This window comes from Anopheles funestus, chromosome 2RL (assembly GCF_943734845.2).
Source record: "Anopheles funestus chromosome 2RL, idAnoFuneDA-416_04, whole genome shotgun sequence".
Classification (NCBI taxonomy): domain Eukaryota; kingdom Metazoa; phylum Arthropoda; class Insecta; order Diptera; family Culicidae; genus Anopheles; species Anopheles funestus.
Genome location: NC_064598.1, coordinates 79274133 through 79292305, shown reverse-complemented (window position 1 = coordinate 79292305; position 18173 = coordinate 79274133). Strand labels below are relative to the sequence as shown.

Here is an 18173-nt window from a genome sequence, read left to right as displayed (position 1 = left end):
TTACTGAACCAAAGTGCAAGTAGTGCGATTAAGTAATACATGACGCCAGTGATAAATAGAAGCTATTCAATGCCGGAAGCTTCGTCATCCGCACATGGCCATTTCGAAAGTACAGCTCACAATATGTAAATGTGAAGTATTTGTATTCCGACGCCGAAGGTGTGCATTCTTGAATTAACAAACAAAATCTGCAGTGTCCAAACAGATGCGAATGTAAACGACGACCGTGGCCGTGAACGTTGAGATGATTTCATACTATAGAATCGATTGCCTCGAACACCATTGCTAGGTCAAAATTAAAAACAAAACAAAACCATCTTTTCAATGCCCTTGGGGTGCTGAATTTCGCCAAAGAAGTATGAATAGCTGAAGAAAAAAAAACGAAATATGCACCGCAGATCCATAATAGCACACATCGGACACAATGTTTATCTTAGCGTTTTGTAAATATTCGCCTGCGTGCTAAATGATTCCAATGGCGCGTGCGAAATTTGAACGCCTGTGCGTATGCAAGATGATTGATCGTTCATGATCTGCAAGGTCATGGAGTGCGCTAGAGTTGTTAGCTAATACGCGAATAGAACGCATTTTTGGACACGTTTGTAGGCGTTTGTTGCGTATCGACCGTAAAGAGTCGTTCGGACAAAAAGACATCATTTAGGCAGATATCTCCTTAATATAGTCACTTCGAATTAAGTGTTTCAGTGGGAACATTAGTTACCGGGGGAACTCGAGATGTCATCAAATGCAAGGCAGCTTCCCTAGTCGGTTTGAATCTCGGGAGATCAACGGCGTGCGTGGCCGTTACATGTAGGAGGCGGAACCGATTATTACGCGGGAGCGGCAGTTGATGGCGAGATTGGTTTTTAATGATCGTTGCGGAGTGTGCACCCGAACGCAAATCGGAGCAGTGTTCAAGGATTTAAATTAAGTATTATATAAACAAATGCCGCATTGTTGTCGGTATGTTTGATATTCGCTAAAGGTTCCATCATTAGATCTGTTGAATAATGAGAACTCAATTGAAGTAAAGCGATCGAAATGACTATGTGGAAGGTGGTACTCTGGATTGAAGAATTGTCGACTTGAAAAAGCAAAATTTAATATCCCGGAAATGCTATTAATTGGTTACAAAGGTTTGAGTCCACTTTGTGTCCACAAAGATTTGTGGCGTTTTTTTCATATCTGATCCTTTGAATGTGTCCATTCTGAATAAATTATCAACGTATACAATGCCCAATGTAATATTCACCTATTCCAAACCGTTCCTCTCCGTACGCAGGATAGACTATGCGAAACTAAACCCAAGGAATGATTGGAATGGTATGTTAAGACCTCTAGAATCTATACAAAAAGACTAGTGATCACTGCGCTAGTAAAACTGTTTTCTATCCTGGTAAAACTATGGATGCATTTGTCATACTAAGGCGCGAATTCGCTTAACTCCATCGGCTGCGGCTCACCGGTGCCGTTACATGAGGAGCAATGAATTTTCTATTACACGAGACGTGCGGCACGAGCAAACGTTCGCGTCCGTGAATTTTATTGTATGTTAATGATGCCGAACAAGGCATGCTCGTGGCACGACCGTAACGTGCTACTTGAGATTTGCTTTGTTTTGTGCTGCTAACTCACTCCTCACCACCCGACGATACGGTCCATCGCCCACAGCCCCTGAAACGAAGATCCGCTATCATCCCCCTCAGCCGATCGTCTGTCGCCAACGGCAGATTGATTGTTACGGGTGTGAAAGTGAAGGTTCTTCTCCCTCGATTCTTGGTTGATTCATTCATAAAACTCGTGTACGAAGGTGGATGATATGGATGGAGTGGAACATGTCGTCAATTTGATTTGCAACGCTTTTGCGTGGAGCTATAGGTATGGATGAGGGATCCGGTTAATAATGGAGCTGGTTTCGGGTTTGATCGTTGATGTATTATCTCGTACGATGGGTATGCGATCGCTAAATAAACAATGGAGCTGAACAAAACGTTCACCCATCTCGGGCGTGAGAACTCGACAGGTTGGAAGCGTGATTACAAACCGAATAAACAAAAGCAGAAGTGTTTTATTGCTAATTGAAAGATGATAGATGGCGCCCCAAGAAGCTGGAAGCTATCAACAATTGGTGATGAAAATTAGTTTACACTTCAGACTGGTTTTATTTGGTTTCTCCAATCACTTCACACTTGATGATCACACAAGCAGGCGTAAAAGAACCATAAATTGTTAGAGTGATATAATACTACAAACGAGACTGACATTGCCCTATAGATATTGACCCATTTATCACCTTTTTAATAGAACGATGATCATTGCCGATGGTGATGGTTTAGTGAAGTTCTACTAAACATTTTGTTGATGATGATGTAGCATTGTGATACAGAATAAGAATAAAGTCCTCAGAATATCTCCAATTTCCGGTGTTGGGATGAGTCAAGGAGCGGCGGGGAATTCCCCGATCCCGGCAAGAGATTGACCGGATGTAGAAAGAAGACTCAATGTGATTCATCACCAAGAAGAAATTACAATTGAAATAGAATTACTTTACAATTATCGCAAAAGCATGCATAATACTCGTCACATCGTATTGCCTCATCAAAGGCGATTGGAAAAGTCATTTTACGCCCGAAGCCATTTCGATCCGAGACAAATGGAATTTATGGTTTGGTCATTTATTTGATTGATGGAGTGGTAGATTGATGCTAGTTATTACACCAAGTGTTGAGTAGTCTAAAGTATAAACTTCCCAATGATGAAACATCAACGTTATTGTATTTTGTTTTCTCTTTTTCGTATAGATTCTCCATCGGCTGAAGTACTGACGGTAAGATCTGTCGATCTTTGCACTGAAGAAAATGGCAAGGATCACCACACTAAGCGGTATGAATTGATGAGCCGGGACGAATATAGTGGCAAGATACCGAAGCTAGTCGTACGCCGTGGACAACCGTTTCGGTTGCGCTTGATATGCGATCGACCGTACGATCGAAGTCGGGATGCGCTGAGTTTAATTTTTACCGTAGCCGATGAGGATCAGCCAACACACGGACATGCGACTTTGGTTGGTATTCCGGTCAATCAATTACCGGAGCAGCTGGGTGAACCACACGAATGGGGCGCAGCAATCGAGACGATCCAAGGAGATCTGCTGGAGATCTTAGTTAAACCGGCCGCAACGGCTCCAGTTGGTCAGTGGAAGTTGGACATCGATACAAAGTTGCTGAGCGATGCGTTCGGTAAAAGTTATTCACTTCCCCAGGCGTTCTACGTACTCTTCAATCCCTGGTGTTCGGATGATCTGGTGTACATGGAAGGTGTGTATGTGCTGGAATAGTTTCTGGACAACGTGTAGAAATAACACACTGTTTGCCTTTGCCTCCAGATAAAGCACACCGGCACGAGTACGTGATGAGCGACACGACACTCATCTATCGAGGATCGTACAACCGGGTGCGTCCTTCAGTGTGGAAGTTTGGCCAGTTTGAAAAACACATCCTGGACTGCTCGCTGTTGTTGATTGCAAAAATCGGTAAGGTTAGTGCAACGCATCGTGGCGACCCGGTACGGGTGTGTCGTGCCATCTCGGCAGCTGTGAACTCACCGGACGATGATGGAGCGTTGCTGGGTAACTGGAGTACAGACTACTCGGGCGGAACTCCTCCTACGAAGTGGGTTGGTTCGGTGGAGATTATGCAACAATTCTACAAGAAGCAGAAACCGGTCAAGTTTGCGCAGTGTTGGGTGTTTGCCGGTGTTGTATCAACGAGTAAGATTGTGATGATTAAATCCCAACACGCAGCAATATTAATTTGTTTTAATCTTGATAGTTGCTCGCGCAATTGGAATACCGTCCCGGGTGGTTACGAACTACTCCTCAGCGCATGACACACAAGCCTCACTGACGGTGGATTACTTCGTAGACAAGAGTGGTAAAATTATGGAAGAGATGAATGCCGACTCGATCTGGAACTATCACGTGTGGAACGAGGTATGGATGCAACGACCCGATCTGGGCATCAGCTCCGACGGGGACTACGGCGGATGGCAAGCGATCGATGCTACACCGCAAGAATCTTCCGACGGAATGTATCGCTGTGGTCCGGCCTCGGTACTAGCCGTGAAGCTTGGTGAGGTACTGAAACCGTACGACAACAATTTCCTGTTCGCGGAAGTAAACGCCGACAAGGTGTTCTGGAGATATACGGGACCACATCACCCGTTAAAGTTACTACGGAAAGATGTGCTAGGAATTGGGCTGTTTATCAGCACAAAAGCAGTCGGTCGTTGGGAGCGAGAGGACATCACCGCAAGCTATAAGTTTGCGGAGAAATCGGAAGAGGAACGTGCAACGATGCTGAAAGCGTTAAAGCAAGCTAACAGCTACTTCAGCCGGTATTATCTGAATGAGGAGTTTAACGAAGTGTACTTCAACTTTGAGTTGCGTGATGATATCAAGATTGGCGAAGCATTTAGTGTGGCAAGTATCGATTGAGGTTTTATGCGTATTGGTGAGTCAATGAGGAATTCTTCCACAGATTTTACTGGTCAAAAATCGATCATCAGAAAGTCGTCATGTGGTCGAGGGTTCCCTGCACGTTGATACCGTACTGTATACGGGCAAGGATCGAGATAGTGTAAAGGTGGATACGTTCTCCGTTACGCTCGAACCCGGCACCGAAGAGTTCATACGGATGGTGGTCGAGTTTCACGATTATTATCGCAAGTTGCGCGATCAGGCTGCATTCAACATTTCCTGTATGGCCACAGTACTGGACACGGAGTTTGAATTTTATGCCCAGGATGATTTCCGTGTGCGTAAACCAGATATAAAGATATCACTGCTCGGAAAGCCTGTATCTCAAGCACCTGTAGAAGTTCAGTTTACGCTTGAGAACCCACTGCCGATACCATTGCGCAAGGGTGTGTTCCATGTTGAGGGATCGGGGATAGGAAAGCCACTGCTCTTTAAGGTAAGGTTCTTTAGGAACTTGAGTTTAAGATACTGGAACAGTTGTGTAGCCACTCCGTTTATCTTTTAGCACCCGGAAATAGCAGCCGGAGAAAAGGTATCGAATACCTTCACTATGACACCACCCTACTCGGGACGCATGACGCTAGCTGCCAAGTTTACCTCCAAGGAGTTGGACGATGTCGATGGGTTCCTGGCGTTTATTGCACATCCACGACCGGAAGACATCATCATGGAGGTTGAAGATAACACTATCATTGCCCGTACCGACGTAATCGACTAGGGGACGCCAAAGAACTTGCCATTATTTAACCACTACTGAAACTACTCTCTCTTTCGCTCCTTGTCTATGTTTTGTATTATCCACTAACTGCCAACATGACGTTCGTAATGTATTAACATTGTTTTGAAAAAGTAAAGTTTATTTAATAAAATTATAATGTAAAACAAATTTAACAGTACACAAACCAACCAACCGACCAAGCAAAGGGGAGCAACAACGAAGTGGAGGAGTTCAGTCTTCGATTAAGCACTAACAGAATGGGATATATTGGAGTCATATGTCATGGGAAATGCGAGCGAGAAAAGTGGCGAATCCGGCTAGATTCCTTTTCCATACTCCGGTTTTGCGTTCGTTTCGAGAAAATGGTTACCCCGAGCAGTGGTGGGCGTGGCGTCACCCATCGGAATCGAATCAGAGCGACACTTGGCTTCACGAAACTCGTCCGCACTACGGCATGGATATGCTTTGAACGCTGTCGGACGTGTAACCGATTCGGCATAAAACTCGTACGAACGTCCGTGACTGCAAGCTCCCACGAAATCATCGATCCCGCCACATCCTGGCTGATTGACGCGTCCACCATTGGGCCAAAAGTCAACATGGCCGAGATTGCGATCATGCCCAAGCATGCCGGCACACGTGTGCATTACGTCGACAAACTGTGCATCGCTCGGATCAAGCAATTTGTCTGGCTGTTGATCGGTAAAGCCGGGAAGCGCTGGATCAAGTCCAGTTACGCGTGCCACCTTCCCGCTCCGTATGGATTGACCCGTGAAACCGGACGTATGTGCACCGAGGCTGTGACCAATGATGTGAACATCGTTCAGATTCGTACCGCGCTCCACCACCATCCGATCGATCAATCCACCGACGTGTCTGCCTACATCCCGCGTCGATGAAGCGGCCCGGAAGTAAAGTGTGTCCGATGCCAAAGGTCCCCAATCGACCACTGTAAGCGATGTAGGAAGCGATTAAAAAGAGTTTTCGAAAAACATCGAACATCCAAGTTACCGATCACATTAAGATCTTCCCGCTGGAGGTAGCTATTCTTGATGTTTTGCGACACAGGGCTAGTGATCGAGTTCTTCCATCCGTGTATAACGAACTTGGTGCGTAGTGTTGGATCGTAGGTTTCATTCAGCGCCAATGGTACAGCTGGATCATTGATGAAACGAAACGAGCTTGGTGTGTTGATCGTGGATCTACAAAGATCGAAGGGTAGGATTAATATCGAAGAGAAAAAGTATGCGTAACGCTTGACAAACTCACTGTCGGTAGTAGTAAAACACAACATCTTCGTGAATTTGGTTCCTTCTTCCGGTTGATGTGCTCGTATCATTCGGTTCAGTAAGATCAACAATGATCGGGTTGCCTTGGTCGTCCGGCATAAACATCCACGTAACGCCATAGTTCGGATCGACCGCTCGCAGCTGCTGTATGTCACAGTTTACTGGAAAAGAGATCACACAAGCTAATCGTCAGCGCACAAGCGGGAAGAACACAACGTGCTTTAATTGCACCACACTAACATTCAAAGAATTCCTGAAGGAATACATATTGACACATTAGCGGAATAAGGAATTCGAACATGCTGCCGAACGGTGCGAATTGTGCACATGAACTGATCGTACTAATCGTCAGTGTATCGTTACCCATCCATCCACCGATCAGAAGACACCATTAGACGTGTGGACATTACCGTTCATTAGCATCACACGGTAACGGGGGGGTGTACTTAGATCTAAAATGTACGACAAAAAAAAAACACCTAAACACACCTCGACCGCGACTGTTTGTACGGTTCCGCAAAGTTCATGGTGACCGATGCGAGAGATCACAATCGTGCCGATCATCAGTTTCAAGGCCCGATGCGACACTGACGGCTAGCCACTGCTAATAAACTGTATCACATCAGTACACCAACGGCATTATCAGCTGCGTGTGAGGAGCATATCGCGGTAAAAAAGAGGTAAGTGTGATTAACAAAATTGGGATCATTTGCAGAGGTTTGAACCGTGTCAACAACACTTGTTGGTCACCTTAGCTGAAGGTCATGTATGAGGTTAACTACGAGTACGAGTGGATGCATTAGCGTATTTGGACCATATTTTCGGAACGTGTTTCATTGACAATGATCGACGTGAATTTTGGGTATATAGACCTATAGATGAAAAGTGAGAGTGATATGGTGTCAATGTAACTGGATTTCGTGTTTCACTAATAATAACAGTAATAATTTCCTTTTATTGCTTTGCTTTTTCACGCACAACTCGTCGCAATATGTAGTTGCGTAGTATACGTACACTTCACAACAACGATGCACTAAGATCTCTCGCCCTAGGAGATGCTATACTATTGTGCTGTCCATGACACATTAAAAACTAAAATACTATTACATTTTAAGCTTGATTAATCAACAACTAATTCTTCTCAGTTCAACAGAAGCACAACCCCTAAATGGCACTACGATGTTATGCGAACGAACTACTACGAACCTGCGCTTAGCAGAAGAACAAACGTTAAAGCTCTCTTGATCTTCATGATCATCCGGCTCCCTGAACGCACTTTTCCATCAAAACCACCACCGAAACACTGAAACCATCGTCAACGTGTAAGGACAATTTATAAGGCACATAGGAGCGGAACCATACGTCCCTTGTCACCGTCCATGACGGTTTTTCGTGAGGCACAGTGACTTAGATAAACGTGTTACCCTACCACTATACGGCCCAAGTATTCCCGGCTTCGAAGCGTTAGCTTTTGATGACTAGTTGCTAGTTTTTTCTTCTATTATTTACACACGCTTACTTTACTGCCAGTGAGGTCTAATCGTTCAAAGTAGGCTGATTAGAACCGCAGTCACCTAGCCGATTGAATAGCCATTTTCCCTGTAACGCCTGAACGCGTTTTCCATAAAGAGCAGAGTTATCGCGTAAGAATTATATGAAACACCACAGCAGAGTCGACAATGGAATCAGGGGTTTTTTTATGTTTGGTAGGTGGAAAGTCGCACTTAATTGTGTTTCCTGTTTACTGCCTCAAGAAACCGGTTCTTGGTTTTGCACTCGGTCTACCTGCTTCACTTTCTATACGCTTCGTCAACTGAACGTGTGAGACTCATTAATTAGATAAAGATGACGTGTTTCCAACGGGAACAGTTGCTGGTAAAACACGAGAGCTTACGATAATCGATGGGGTTGGTGCAAGAATGCACCACAGACAAATACAGACTGGGTGGCGTCAGTGCGCCCCCTGAAATGCACTAGTGCGCGTTGAACATCGGCATGGAGTAGTGTTGCATTACGCTCGCTTCCTTCTGCTGTAACCGTCGGCGCAGATCCTGAAGGTAGAACGCATCGTCGATATCGTTGTCGCTAGGTGGCGCCACCGTTGCGATCGTAGTAGCCAGCGTGCTTGTAGCTATCGGTAAACGATCACCACCGTAGCGAGATTTGTCCTGTTCGAGAATCGTACGGATGTGCTCCTTCGTAACCTCGTTGGTACCGATGTGATTAAAGTACGGCCACTCATCGTTATTTTGATTCGGATCCTGCGAGTACGGTGTTGGAAAGTGATCGGCATTGTTGAAGGAACTGTCCAGTTTTCCCCACTGATCGATATCACTAATGAAAGGATCCCGATTAAGCCCGTGCTTGTGTAGAACGGAATCTTTTTTCTGCGGTATGCTGAACCCGGCCCATCGGCCGATCGCAAACGGTGCAGCCGGATTGGTCGATATTAGAAACATGCCCTCCGTACCGGATGGGCAATCTTCACCCGCAACAACTTGCACGTTATTCTGTGGACAGAAGCCAAGCAGATAGTACACGTAGCTTTGACAACTCCAGCCCCAAAAGCCTGTTAAGCTGCGGATCGATTCGGCATAATAGTCCGGTGCACGGTGATGACTACAAGCCATTGGGTCTGTTAAGAAGAGAGATTGTAGATTAGGTCAAGGCAATCTTAGAATAAACCGTCGTGAATACTCACTTTGTCCAGAGCTCCAACAACCTGGCTGTAGTATTCCGCCATTCACATAGAAATCCGCATGTCCACACCGTTCGATCTTTCCCTGCACCAGTGCATTCGTGTGGATCACATCTACAAACTCAGCATCGGACGGATCGAGTTTATCATCCGCAGCTGCCGTTATGAACAGTGGCATTGCGGGATCCAAACCGGTAATACGTCTCAATCGAAAGGGTCTCACCGTTGTGGAGACGTAGTTGGTAACCTGTGCTCCTAGTGAAAACCCAACCAGATGAATATTATCCGTTCCGGCATCGATGATTCGCTGAACCAGTTGACCAATGCATTTGCCAACATGCCGTGTATTGTGTACGGCCGATGGATAACACGGTCCATGGGCAAGATCACTCCAATCAACATAGAAGAGGTTATAATTCGCACGTGAAAGATACTCTGGAATGGGCGGAAATGACGATCACGTTAAGAAGACTCTAAAAAAAGCAAGGACCTATTATCGTACCTCCTTTCATGTTTATCAGTGGTGTCAGGAACATATCGGCATTGTAACCATGGATGATGACTTTAACAGGATGGGATGGATTGAAGTAGGACGTGCTAAGATTCGACTGCTCCCAGGTCTCATCGATATGGATATACTGTCGATCGTCGGGATTCGATCGGGTAAACAGATAGAACCGAATATCACTATCCGGACAGGGACGATCAACGATCCATACACAGTTTCCGATGTTGAAGCTATTTCGGCCTTTTTTAACCGAGACCGGTACCGGTTGGCAGGATGGCAGGAACAGAACGGCTGGTATGAAAAGCCAAAGATCGCACTATTAAAATTATTTTTTATGGCAAAATTATTACAACATTTTTATTTAAAAGATGCAATGTTGTTTGACGTTTATGATGTGTAGGTCATTTCTTAAGTAACTTCTATTCAAATCCAAATGACTTGTCAATCGACCTTTCTGTTTGATAATTTTTTTACACAAAAGCACAAGCAATTGATAAGAGGGAAGTGTATTCAATCATTTAGCTAGATAATGTAAATAGACGATCAACTCCTTAAAAGATAAGTAGCATGATAACGAACACTTAAGTGTTCGTGTAGTATAACTTCAAAAACGGGTTGTCAATGCCATGGTTCATGTTGATTTGATAAACAATGCCTCACCAAGAACTGCCAGTGCGTTCCAAAGCGCTCGAGAGTGGAGCAAATTCCCGCTTCCCATGTTTTATGTTGCTCTCATCACCTATATGTGGAACGATCTGCTTCCGAGGTATTTTGTATGTTACACACTGTGTGATAAGCACTATTACATACGTCGCCGTGTACGTGCTAAACAACGCTTATCAATCGTAATCAACACACTATCACTTTAATTACGCACCCAAAAAACGCAAACGCACGGACAGACACACGCATACACTTCTTGTCGTTTGTTTTTTCAAAGTTGTCGCATTTTAGTGGCCATTAAACAGGGAACGATGGGTTTTGTACCGGAAACGGGTTAGACACATACGACACACCCATTCAACGGTTTAGAGCGTTTTCTTCCTTTCATCTACTCACTCACACGAAACTCCCTAACGCGGACAAAAGCGCGTACAATTAGCAAAACGCATCCGCAAACCTTTACCGCACGGATGAAACTAAGAAACTAATGGATTCATGTGGGTGGGCCCCAAACCGTAACCGATTTCACCGCTGATTCTGCTGCACCGGTATCGCACAGGACGCGGGCACACACGCGAAGGGTTGCTGGTTAAATATTCTTTACGCGTTCCCGCGCACACATGGTGTTGACGCGAAAGTGTTTTGCGCGTGTGATTTCCCTCCTTTGGCCCTTTTTTTTCTCGTTGCTTTTGGCGCAAGCTATATGTGCCAGGTGCGGTGCGTATTCACTTGCCGCCTTTATGACACTAAATCGGGTGACGGTTTCACTGGTTCTCGTTAGCAATTCTTTCGCGGTTGCGCTTTATCGATTTTCACTCACAAATGACCGATGACAACATAGAAAAACTGTCCAGAAAAAATGATCGATCCATCTGGACGGTTCGCTTGTGACTGACCGGGGTATACGTGGGTAAACCGTGAATCAGGTTGCACCGCGAACCGGAGGGTCGAGTGAAAGTTAGTTCCGTTCGTCTACTAAGACGAAAGTCGGTTCTGCTTTTGCGTGTTTGCTAATGTTAGCTTTCCGCGTTTGTTTTGGCGGTCACGGTGAAAGAAGGAAGTGATAGCGCGACGGTGCGTATCGTTTCCATGGAAACACTGTGCAAACGTGTAAACTAAAACGGAGCGCGAGTTTATTAGAATACACGAATGAAAATAGACCGTACTTAGGAAGAACCTAAGCGGGGGGATGTGCTTTCTTATTACAACATGCGGCTTTAATTGATTTGCACTTGTCGTAGGTTCCGCTGCGTTTTGTTACTGAGGTTTGTTTTGTTTATCAGAGTTTCAAGCGTTGTGTGACTGTGTTGGTGACATACGTTTAAAGGCGATTGGTATAAGACAGGGGTGGCAAACCTAAGAAATGATGTGCAAATTACAATATTTGCGCAATTCTAATTTTTACCATTATGTGTGCTGTTCTTCTCTTGTACTCTTTCTCTTTACAAATCAAAACAGAATTAAACGTTCCTTCTATCATTCTTATCCAAATTTTCCTAATAAAGATTTTTTTTCTTTAATAATTTTTTAACTTTTCGAGTTTTCCCAAAGTTTTCTACAATTTTCACATGAAAAATATATTTTTTTGAAATTAAATCTGTTTTACCCTTTTTCTGCCATCATTCACTGTTGTATTAGTGGAGTTTAGTCGAATAATATAAACATTTGTTTATTATATAAACAAACAAACACTTTTAATTACTGTCTGATGCAAAAACAAATAATTAAGAGAATGCAAAAGAAACTAGTCAATAAAAAAACCCTTTAAAAATCTGAGCATATTATTTGTCGCAGGTTCGACACCTTTGCTTTTGGGGGAAGAAGCATGAACGCGCGTTGCAAACATTAAAAGAAAACCGGTTAAACAAAGCCGTAAAATGCAACACAGCATCGGTGCAAGCATGCAAATCATTGAAAAATAATCGTTTAAAATTCATAATAAAATTTACGCATGATTTACAAATCTTCTCATGAGCCATGACACTTTTTGCAATTAATTGTGAAATTGTTCAAAAGCTTTCTGTAATTTTTGTTTGTTTATTTCATATGCGCGTGAGCGGTTTTATTTTACAAAGCCTTACAATTGTACTCAATATAATTCAAATTAGCCTTAAAAACGATTTATACACTGTGCACTGCAAATAATAGATTCAATCCGTCACTAATGTACTAAGGATCTATTATTTTAGTAATCACACTCGCTGCTCTTCTAATACTTTCTAAATGGCTTTTTTACCGACGATTTTTTTCGTGTATGTGTAAATGATCAGCACCCATTTTCCTTTCCAACGCCGGACAGATCCAAACGTCCAGAAACTCGTTGCATCGTTGAAGGTCGTCCGGCAAAGAGATGGCGGTACGCGCTTAACCTACCTGATCAAATCACTACCAAACAACAAATTACCACCGTAGCGCGCGAGTACATCATGGTGAGGCAATCGTAAATGTGCCCCGAAGAAGTCATAAGCCCAGCTGATCCCGATAAATCACCAATAATGGTTGTATATTAGTGTGTTTTCCTTTTTTGTGTGACTCTATTTTAATACAGCTACTAGCACACTTCTCGATTGCCGACACCGTCTCGGTGCCTTATGCCATGATCTTCAGTAATGAGCCCTCTCGGTGCGAGACTTCGGTAGCACTTCGTCAAATTCATTTTATTACACTAAGCCTTTTTTTTAACTCCCACTTTTATTGCGAGTTTATGCGAGTTTATGCGAGTGTGTGTTTGGGTTGGTGTTTCACTTTTTAAATGATGTCGATCGACCGGTAGTGTGAAGCAAAGGTGAAATCTTCCGCGTCTCCATTGCATTGAGATCTTCTGTACTGATTGCTTACTCGCTCGGTGTGGGCAATGGAATGAATTCTATGTCGCGAACTCTTTCCGGTTTCTTTGTGGCACTAATGTGTTCTATACGTTCTACACTTTGGCAAGTTAGCACATTGAAGCAGTACTGGTTGGATGGTACGGGTATTATGTCACCGTGCTGTGCCAAAGATCTTGGATCTTCGCGTTTCGTCCATCGTCCAAGCGGATCCACCCCTTAAAGGCCCATTGCAAATGGAGACTTTGGGTTCGTAGGTACAAAGTATACTCCCTCGACACTGTGGGGGAGGCAAAGAAGAAACAGACAAAGAAAAGGACAAGAAAATAGTAATTGTTTAGCAAAACGGTACAGTAGGTCATCGATGGCCCGAAATGTTGGATTTTCGGTAGGACCAGGAAGTGTCGACCCACTGTCCAAACCTTCGACATTGAGGAAATATTCTCAGGTACTCTGTCAAGCAGATGGAATTCGGATCCATTCATTGATGCGCTACTCACGTATTCGAACAGTACTCGCCCATCAGTATGCGATTGGTATCGTGCACATTGTTGTTTTCGCTGTCGAGGGCCGCGTCTGGTTGCGACGCCTCTTCCTGCCGGCTGCTATCTTCACCGGCAATCAGCGATTGTTGCTGCTCGACACGATACTTACAGAGGCCGAAAAAGTATGCAAAGTAACTGGTGCACCGTGTCGCCCAGAAACCGTGCTTGCTGTTGATCGATTCCGCAAAGTAGGCGGCCGACATCTTGTGGCTGCAAAGGGGCTGATCTGTCGAAAGGATCGCGATCGTGTTTTTGGAGTAGCAGAATGGGAAATTAGTTCCATTTTGAAACACCTCAAACGGGGTTGCGGGGTGATCGTACGGCACTTACTTGAATCTCTTTCACACCCCGGTTGATTTTGTCCTCCGTTCATGTAGAAATCGACATGGCCGCATGCCTCGATCTTCCCGTAGACGCCCGCATTTGTGTGGATCACGTCGACAAAGTCTGCATCGCTTTGGTCCAGCTTCCAGTGAGGTCGGGCCGTGGCAAAGAATGGTAATGCTGGATCGAGACCTGTCCATTGAGAAGGAGCAAAAGATTTTAAAGTATAAAAATGTTCCACATGTCCTATCCATTGAGATCATCTTGTTTGGACATGACCTCGCACAACGATTTGAGGAAGCATTGCTTCAACATGAAACGAGCAAAAACGCACGCGCACAATGACGGTCATTGAAGTAGGGCTTTCTTTTTTTTATCTACTAAAAACCGTTTGAGCTTTGAACTTGACACAAAACTGCTGGAGGCAAATTGTAGAAAATTAAAACGCGTACACCACATGGCACATTATGACGGGCGTCGATGACATTGACATTAGTCGCTCGTGCTGAGATGAAGGTACGGAAATGATGTGTGTGTACTACAAGTACCCACAAGATCAAATGCACAACCATTTAAGATCAAAAGACTTCTTCGATCTTGTAAACAGTGTGAGGTTATGCAATAAAAACGCAACGCCACTTTGGTCTGGTGATGTTCCTTTTTTTTTGTTTTTTTGGCCTGCTGCCACCTTTTCGAGGATTAACAATTGACGGTCAATTTGACTTCAATTCAATGGTTAATTAGCATTTACACATTGAGAGAAACCCGGCAAACAGGTTTGTTTTCCATGTGCAGCTTTTACCGATTGGCCGACCGATGTTTGTAGATTCGTAATTAATGTGTGACCCTCTTTCTCGCTCGCTCGCTGTTTACTGTGGCGGGTCATGCAAGTTGTTTGAGTGTCTTACCGGTGAGAAATATGCAAAACCCGACATGGTTCTCACTTTCAACAGGTGTTCTGTTAGCGTGGACAGAACTTTTTCCGATTGGATGGAAATAATGTCAAGAAAGTGTGTTGACTAAACATAGGTATGTGAAGATTATGTATAGAAAATTGAGAAGAAAAAGAATATTTAATTGGAAAGTTGAAAAATTAATCATTTCCATGGCAATATTTTTAAAGGTTCTTAAGAGATTTAAACGAGCGGTGAAGTAGGAATTTGCTATTTTTTTGCTCGGTTATAACGACCCGGAATGATCGAGGGTGGTAAAGTAGGAATTTACTTGGATGATGCTTATTTGTTATTTACGTTTTATCGTAACTATTTTTGATTATTTTTATTTTTTTGTTAAGTAAGAGTTATTAATTATAAATAATATACAAATCATATTTTTTGGATACTTTTGATGAAATTCCATTTTTTATAATCTATTTCTTTGTTATTTGAATATATGTATGTAATAGAAAAAAGTGAGTCTGAATTAATAATTTGAAATATACGGAACAAAGTTCTGAATTTTAAAAAATTAAAAGCATTTGGAATGAATTATTTTTTTTCCAGGAAACAAATCTTTTGTCTGAAAATTAAATTTAAAAGATCGTTACACACCCTACCCAGTGCTGCTAATTTAAGCAGCTCATTAGCAGATAAAAGCGATAATCTTTAACATCTCGATAGAATCTGTTACTTCCCCCATTCGAGTGCAGATGACCGGTATACGATCGCGGTTTTTGCTGCTTAATCTAGCTGAAAGGATCATTGCACCAGATCAGTAGCTAGGTCAGTGCAGTTCAGTGTTAAAATGCACCGTAAAACCGAACTGCTTCGGTAAGCATCCAGTGACCAATCAACCGCTAAGCAGATCAACAATTACGAAAGATTTCAACGAAGCGACGAACCGGCCATTTCAATGTTTCAAGAATTATTTTTTTATTTACGAAATTATTCGAGCAAAAAGCACATGGAAAGCTTGTTAAGGTGCTCCAAGGGTGGATGTGTGTGTGTGTTTGTGCGTAATATTTCAGTAAATTTATCACCATTCACTTGCTGATTTTGATCTTACTTTCGTCTTGATAGAACGCGATCGGAGACTTCGGAGACCATTCGGAAGTTTATGATGCAAACGGGTTTTTTTTTTGCTAAACATACTGTTACTTGCTGGGAGCAAAACCTCTTTTTTGTTCGTTCCAAACGATCCGATCTTCAGTGCAATGAACGCGTATGTATAAAAATACATATTACCCACACGGCACGCCACCGAAGGTACCGTTCGCGCACAAAATTATGCCAAACTGTCACTCGGTCAATGTGAACCACTACTCACGGGTTAAACACGCGTGCCCGCACACTTGTGGCACCGTCGGGTGCGCGTAAACATATTGGCCCCCCCGGAGACTTGCCGCTCATCGGGAGTACGTACCTGTGATACGGCGGAACTTAACGCCAATCGATTTCTCCAGCGCATTGCTGGTGAAGCTTAGCACGTGCGCACCGAGACTGAAACCGATGGCGTGCAGATCGCGGGTACTAAATTCCGGATGGTTCGCCTGTAACCCGATCAGGAATGTGGCCGTACATTCGCCCGCCTGCTTCGTGTTGAAGGCGGCCGTTGGATAGCACGGAAGCCGGGACAGTTTTCCCCAATCGACAATGAAGACGTTCGTGTTCGGTTTTCGCAAGTACGCTGTCGGATATAATGGAGACGAAAAAACAAATTGTTTTTATTGGATTTTGCTGAGCTGCCATTCCCACCCGCTCACTTACCTTTGCGGATCATTTTGGTAGCATTGAAATCGATACTACCGCCATATCCGTGTACGATCATTTTGTTAGTATGATTGAGCGAAATGTGTTCCGGTACGTGTGGATCAATGGAGTCGAGCAGTATTGGGCCATCCTTCGGGTGCTCACTGGAGAAGATGTAGAATGCGATCGTTTTGGATGTGCACGGTTCCTCATACTGGAACTGGCATGGTCCTATCGAGAACTCGTGACCAAGAACAATGTCCCATACGAAGCTCAAGAGGAGAACAAGGCGTAAACACTGGGACAGATTACTTGGCTGCTTATGGCACATTTTTCGACCTATGGACACTTGATCACGGTTACGAGTACACACTCTCACTATCGGCGAAAGATCAACACCTCCAATCGATTGTCGATCGTGTAGATTGTCAGCTGTGTCATCGGATCAAATGATTGGCATCGATCGCGTACCTGTCCGTAGCCAATTTCGTTTTCGGGACACTACACTCACACGCACACACTACTTTGTCCTACTTGGTGCTGTAATTTAACTTGTTGCCCGTACACTTTCATTACAATTCCATGTCCATCCAGTTGGATTGCCGTCGCACTTCTATTTCTGCACCGCATTGAGACACACCGTACGCACTGTTGGCCGATCGATTTAGTGGGAATCGTACTGAAAATTAACAACTCACTACATTTGGGACCGTTGAGATGATGATGATGATGATCGGTTGCTTTCTTGCACAATAACAAACTGACGAAACGAAGTGTTTTAAAGCCGGGCGTTTGCTATAGTACAGGGTGGGGATCGAATGGCGTTTTCTGTGGCCGTCTTCGCCAAGTGCTGGATGGAACGAAATGCGTGAACGCGAAAGGATGAACACGATTCGGCCCGATGCGTATACTAACCTCACTCGATGACACTCATTTTGGTGGACCAAACGATCGAACTACTTAGCTGGTAAGATGCAAAGGATCGAACGTCCGAATGGCTACTGAACTGGAACGCACACCGTATCCGGCGTCGGCACAGGATCTGCAACCGTAATGGAAGCAAATTTCCCGCCAACTTAACGTTCTATTTCCCACTCACTTTCGATCGTACGCGTTGCGAGTGCAACTGACTACTTACTACTGGCGCTGCACACACGTGGCTGTGTATGTCGCGTATGAATTTTGCTAATCCTATTCCGTTGTTGCACCCCACGGCGCAGCATTTGGTGGGGGATTAAAACGTAGCAATATGATGATGATGATGATGGGTGGGAAAGACGAGTTTTTTTCTTCGCTCTTCGTCTTCTGTATATGAATAATAATGATGATACCCGGTCGTGTCACGATACGGCCTAATAATGGTGAGAAGCAGTGAGAAA

General features: G+C 44.0%; 3 protein-coding genes across 5 annotated transcripts in view; 1 reads left to right on the top strand and 2 right to left on the bottom strand.

The window, feature by feature from the left end:
* Window positions 1-5423, top strand: part of LOC125761929 (annulin-like) — a 17383-nt gene extending 11960 nt beyond the window's left edge. For both annotated transcript variants that reach the window (XM_049423529.1, XM_049423530.1), the window contains exons 2-6: window positions 2802-3317; window positions 3386-3769; window positions 3831-4480; window positions 4539-4973; window positions 5043-5423. In XM_049423529.1, coding sequence (XP_049279486.1) covers window positions 2802-3317; window positions 3386-3769; window positions 3831-4480; window positions 4539-4973; window positions 5043-5255 — 2198 coding nt within the window. In that variant the 3' untranslated portion in view covers window positions 5256-5423. The remainder of the gene's footprint in view (window positions 1-2801; window positions 3318-3385; window positions 3770-3830; window positions 4481-4538; window positions 4974-5042) is intronic.
* LOC125761939 (lipase member H-like) lies at window positions 5374-7833 on the bottom strand. 2 transcript variants are annotated; one of them, XM_049423550.1, is made up of 4 exons: window positions 7751-7833; window positions 6525-6705; window positions 6267-6457; window positions 5374-6204 (listed from the first exon to the last, which is right to left on the bottom strand). In XM_049423550.1, the coding sequence occupies exons 1-4, from the start codon at window positions 7800-7802 to the stop codon at window positions 5573-5575; spliced, it is 1056 nt and encodes a 351-aa protein (XP_049279507.1). In that variant the 5' UTR covers window positions 7803-7833; the 3' UTR covers window positions 5374-5572. The 2 variants fall into 2 exon arrangements, with proteins under 2 accessions (XP_049279507.1, XP_049279504.1); XM_049423547.1 differs by lacking the exon at window positions 7751-7833 and adding an exon at window positions 6785-7338.
* On the bottom strand, window positions 7461-18173 carry LOC125761950 (uncharacterized). The gene is made up of 7 exons (XM_049423568.1): window positions 16813-18173; window positions 16469-16732; window positions 14114-14299; window positions 13739-14009; window positions 9745-9929; window positions 9246-9677; window positions 7461-9179 (listed from the first exon to the last, which is right to left on the bottom strand). Exons 1-7 carry the CDS (start codon window positions 17123-17125, stop codon window positions 8518-8520), a joined length of 2313 nt encoding a protein of 770 aa, XP_049279525.1. The 5' UTR covers window positions 17126-18173; the 3' UTR covers window positions 7461-8517.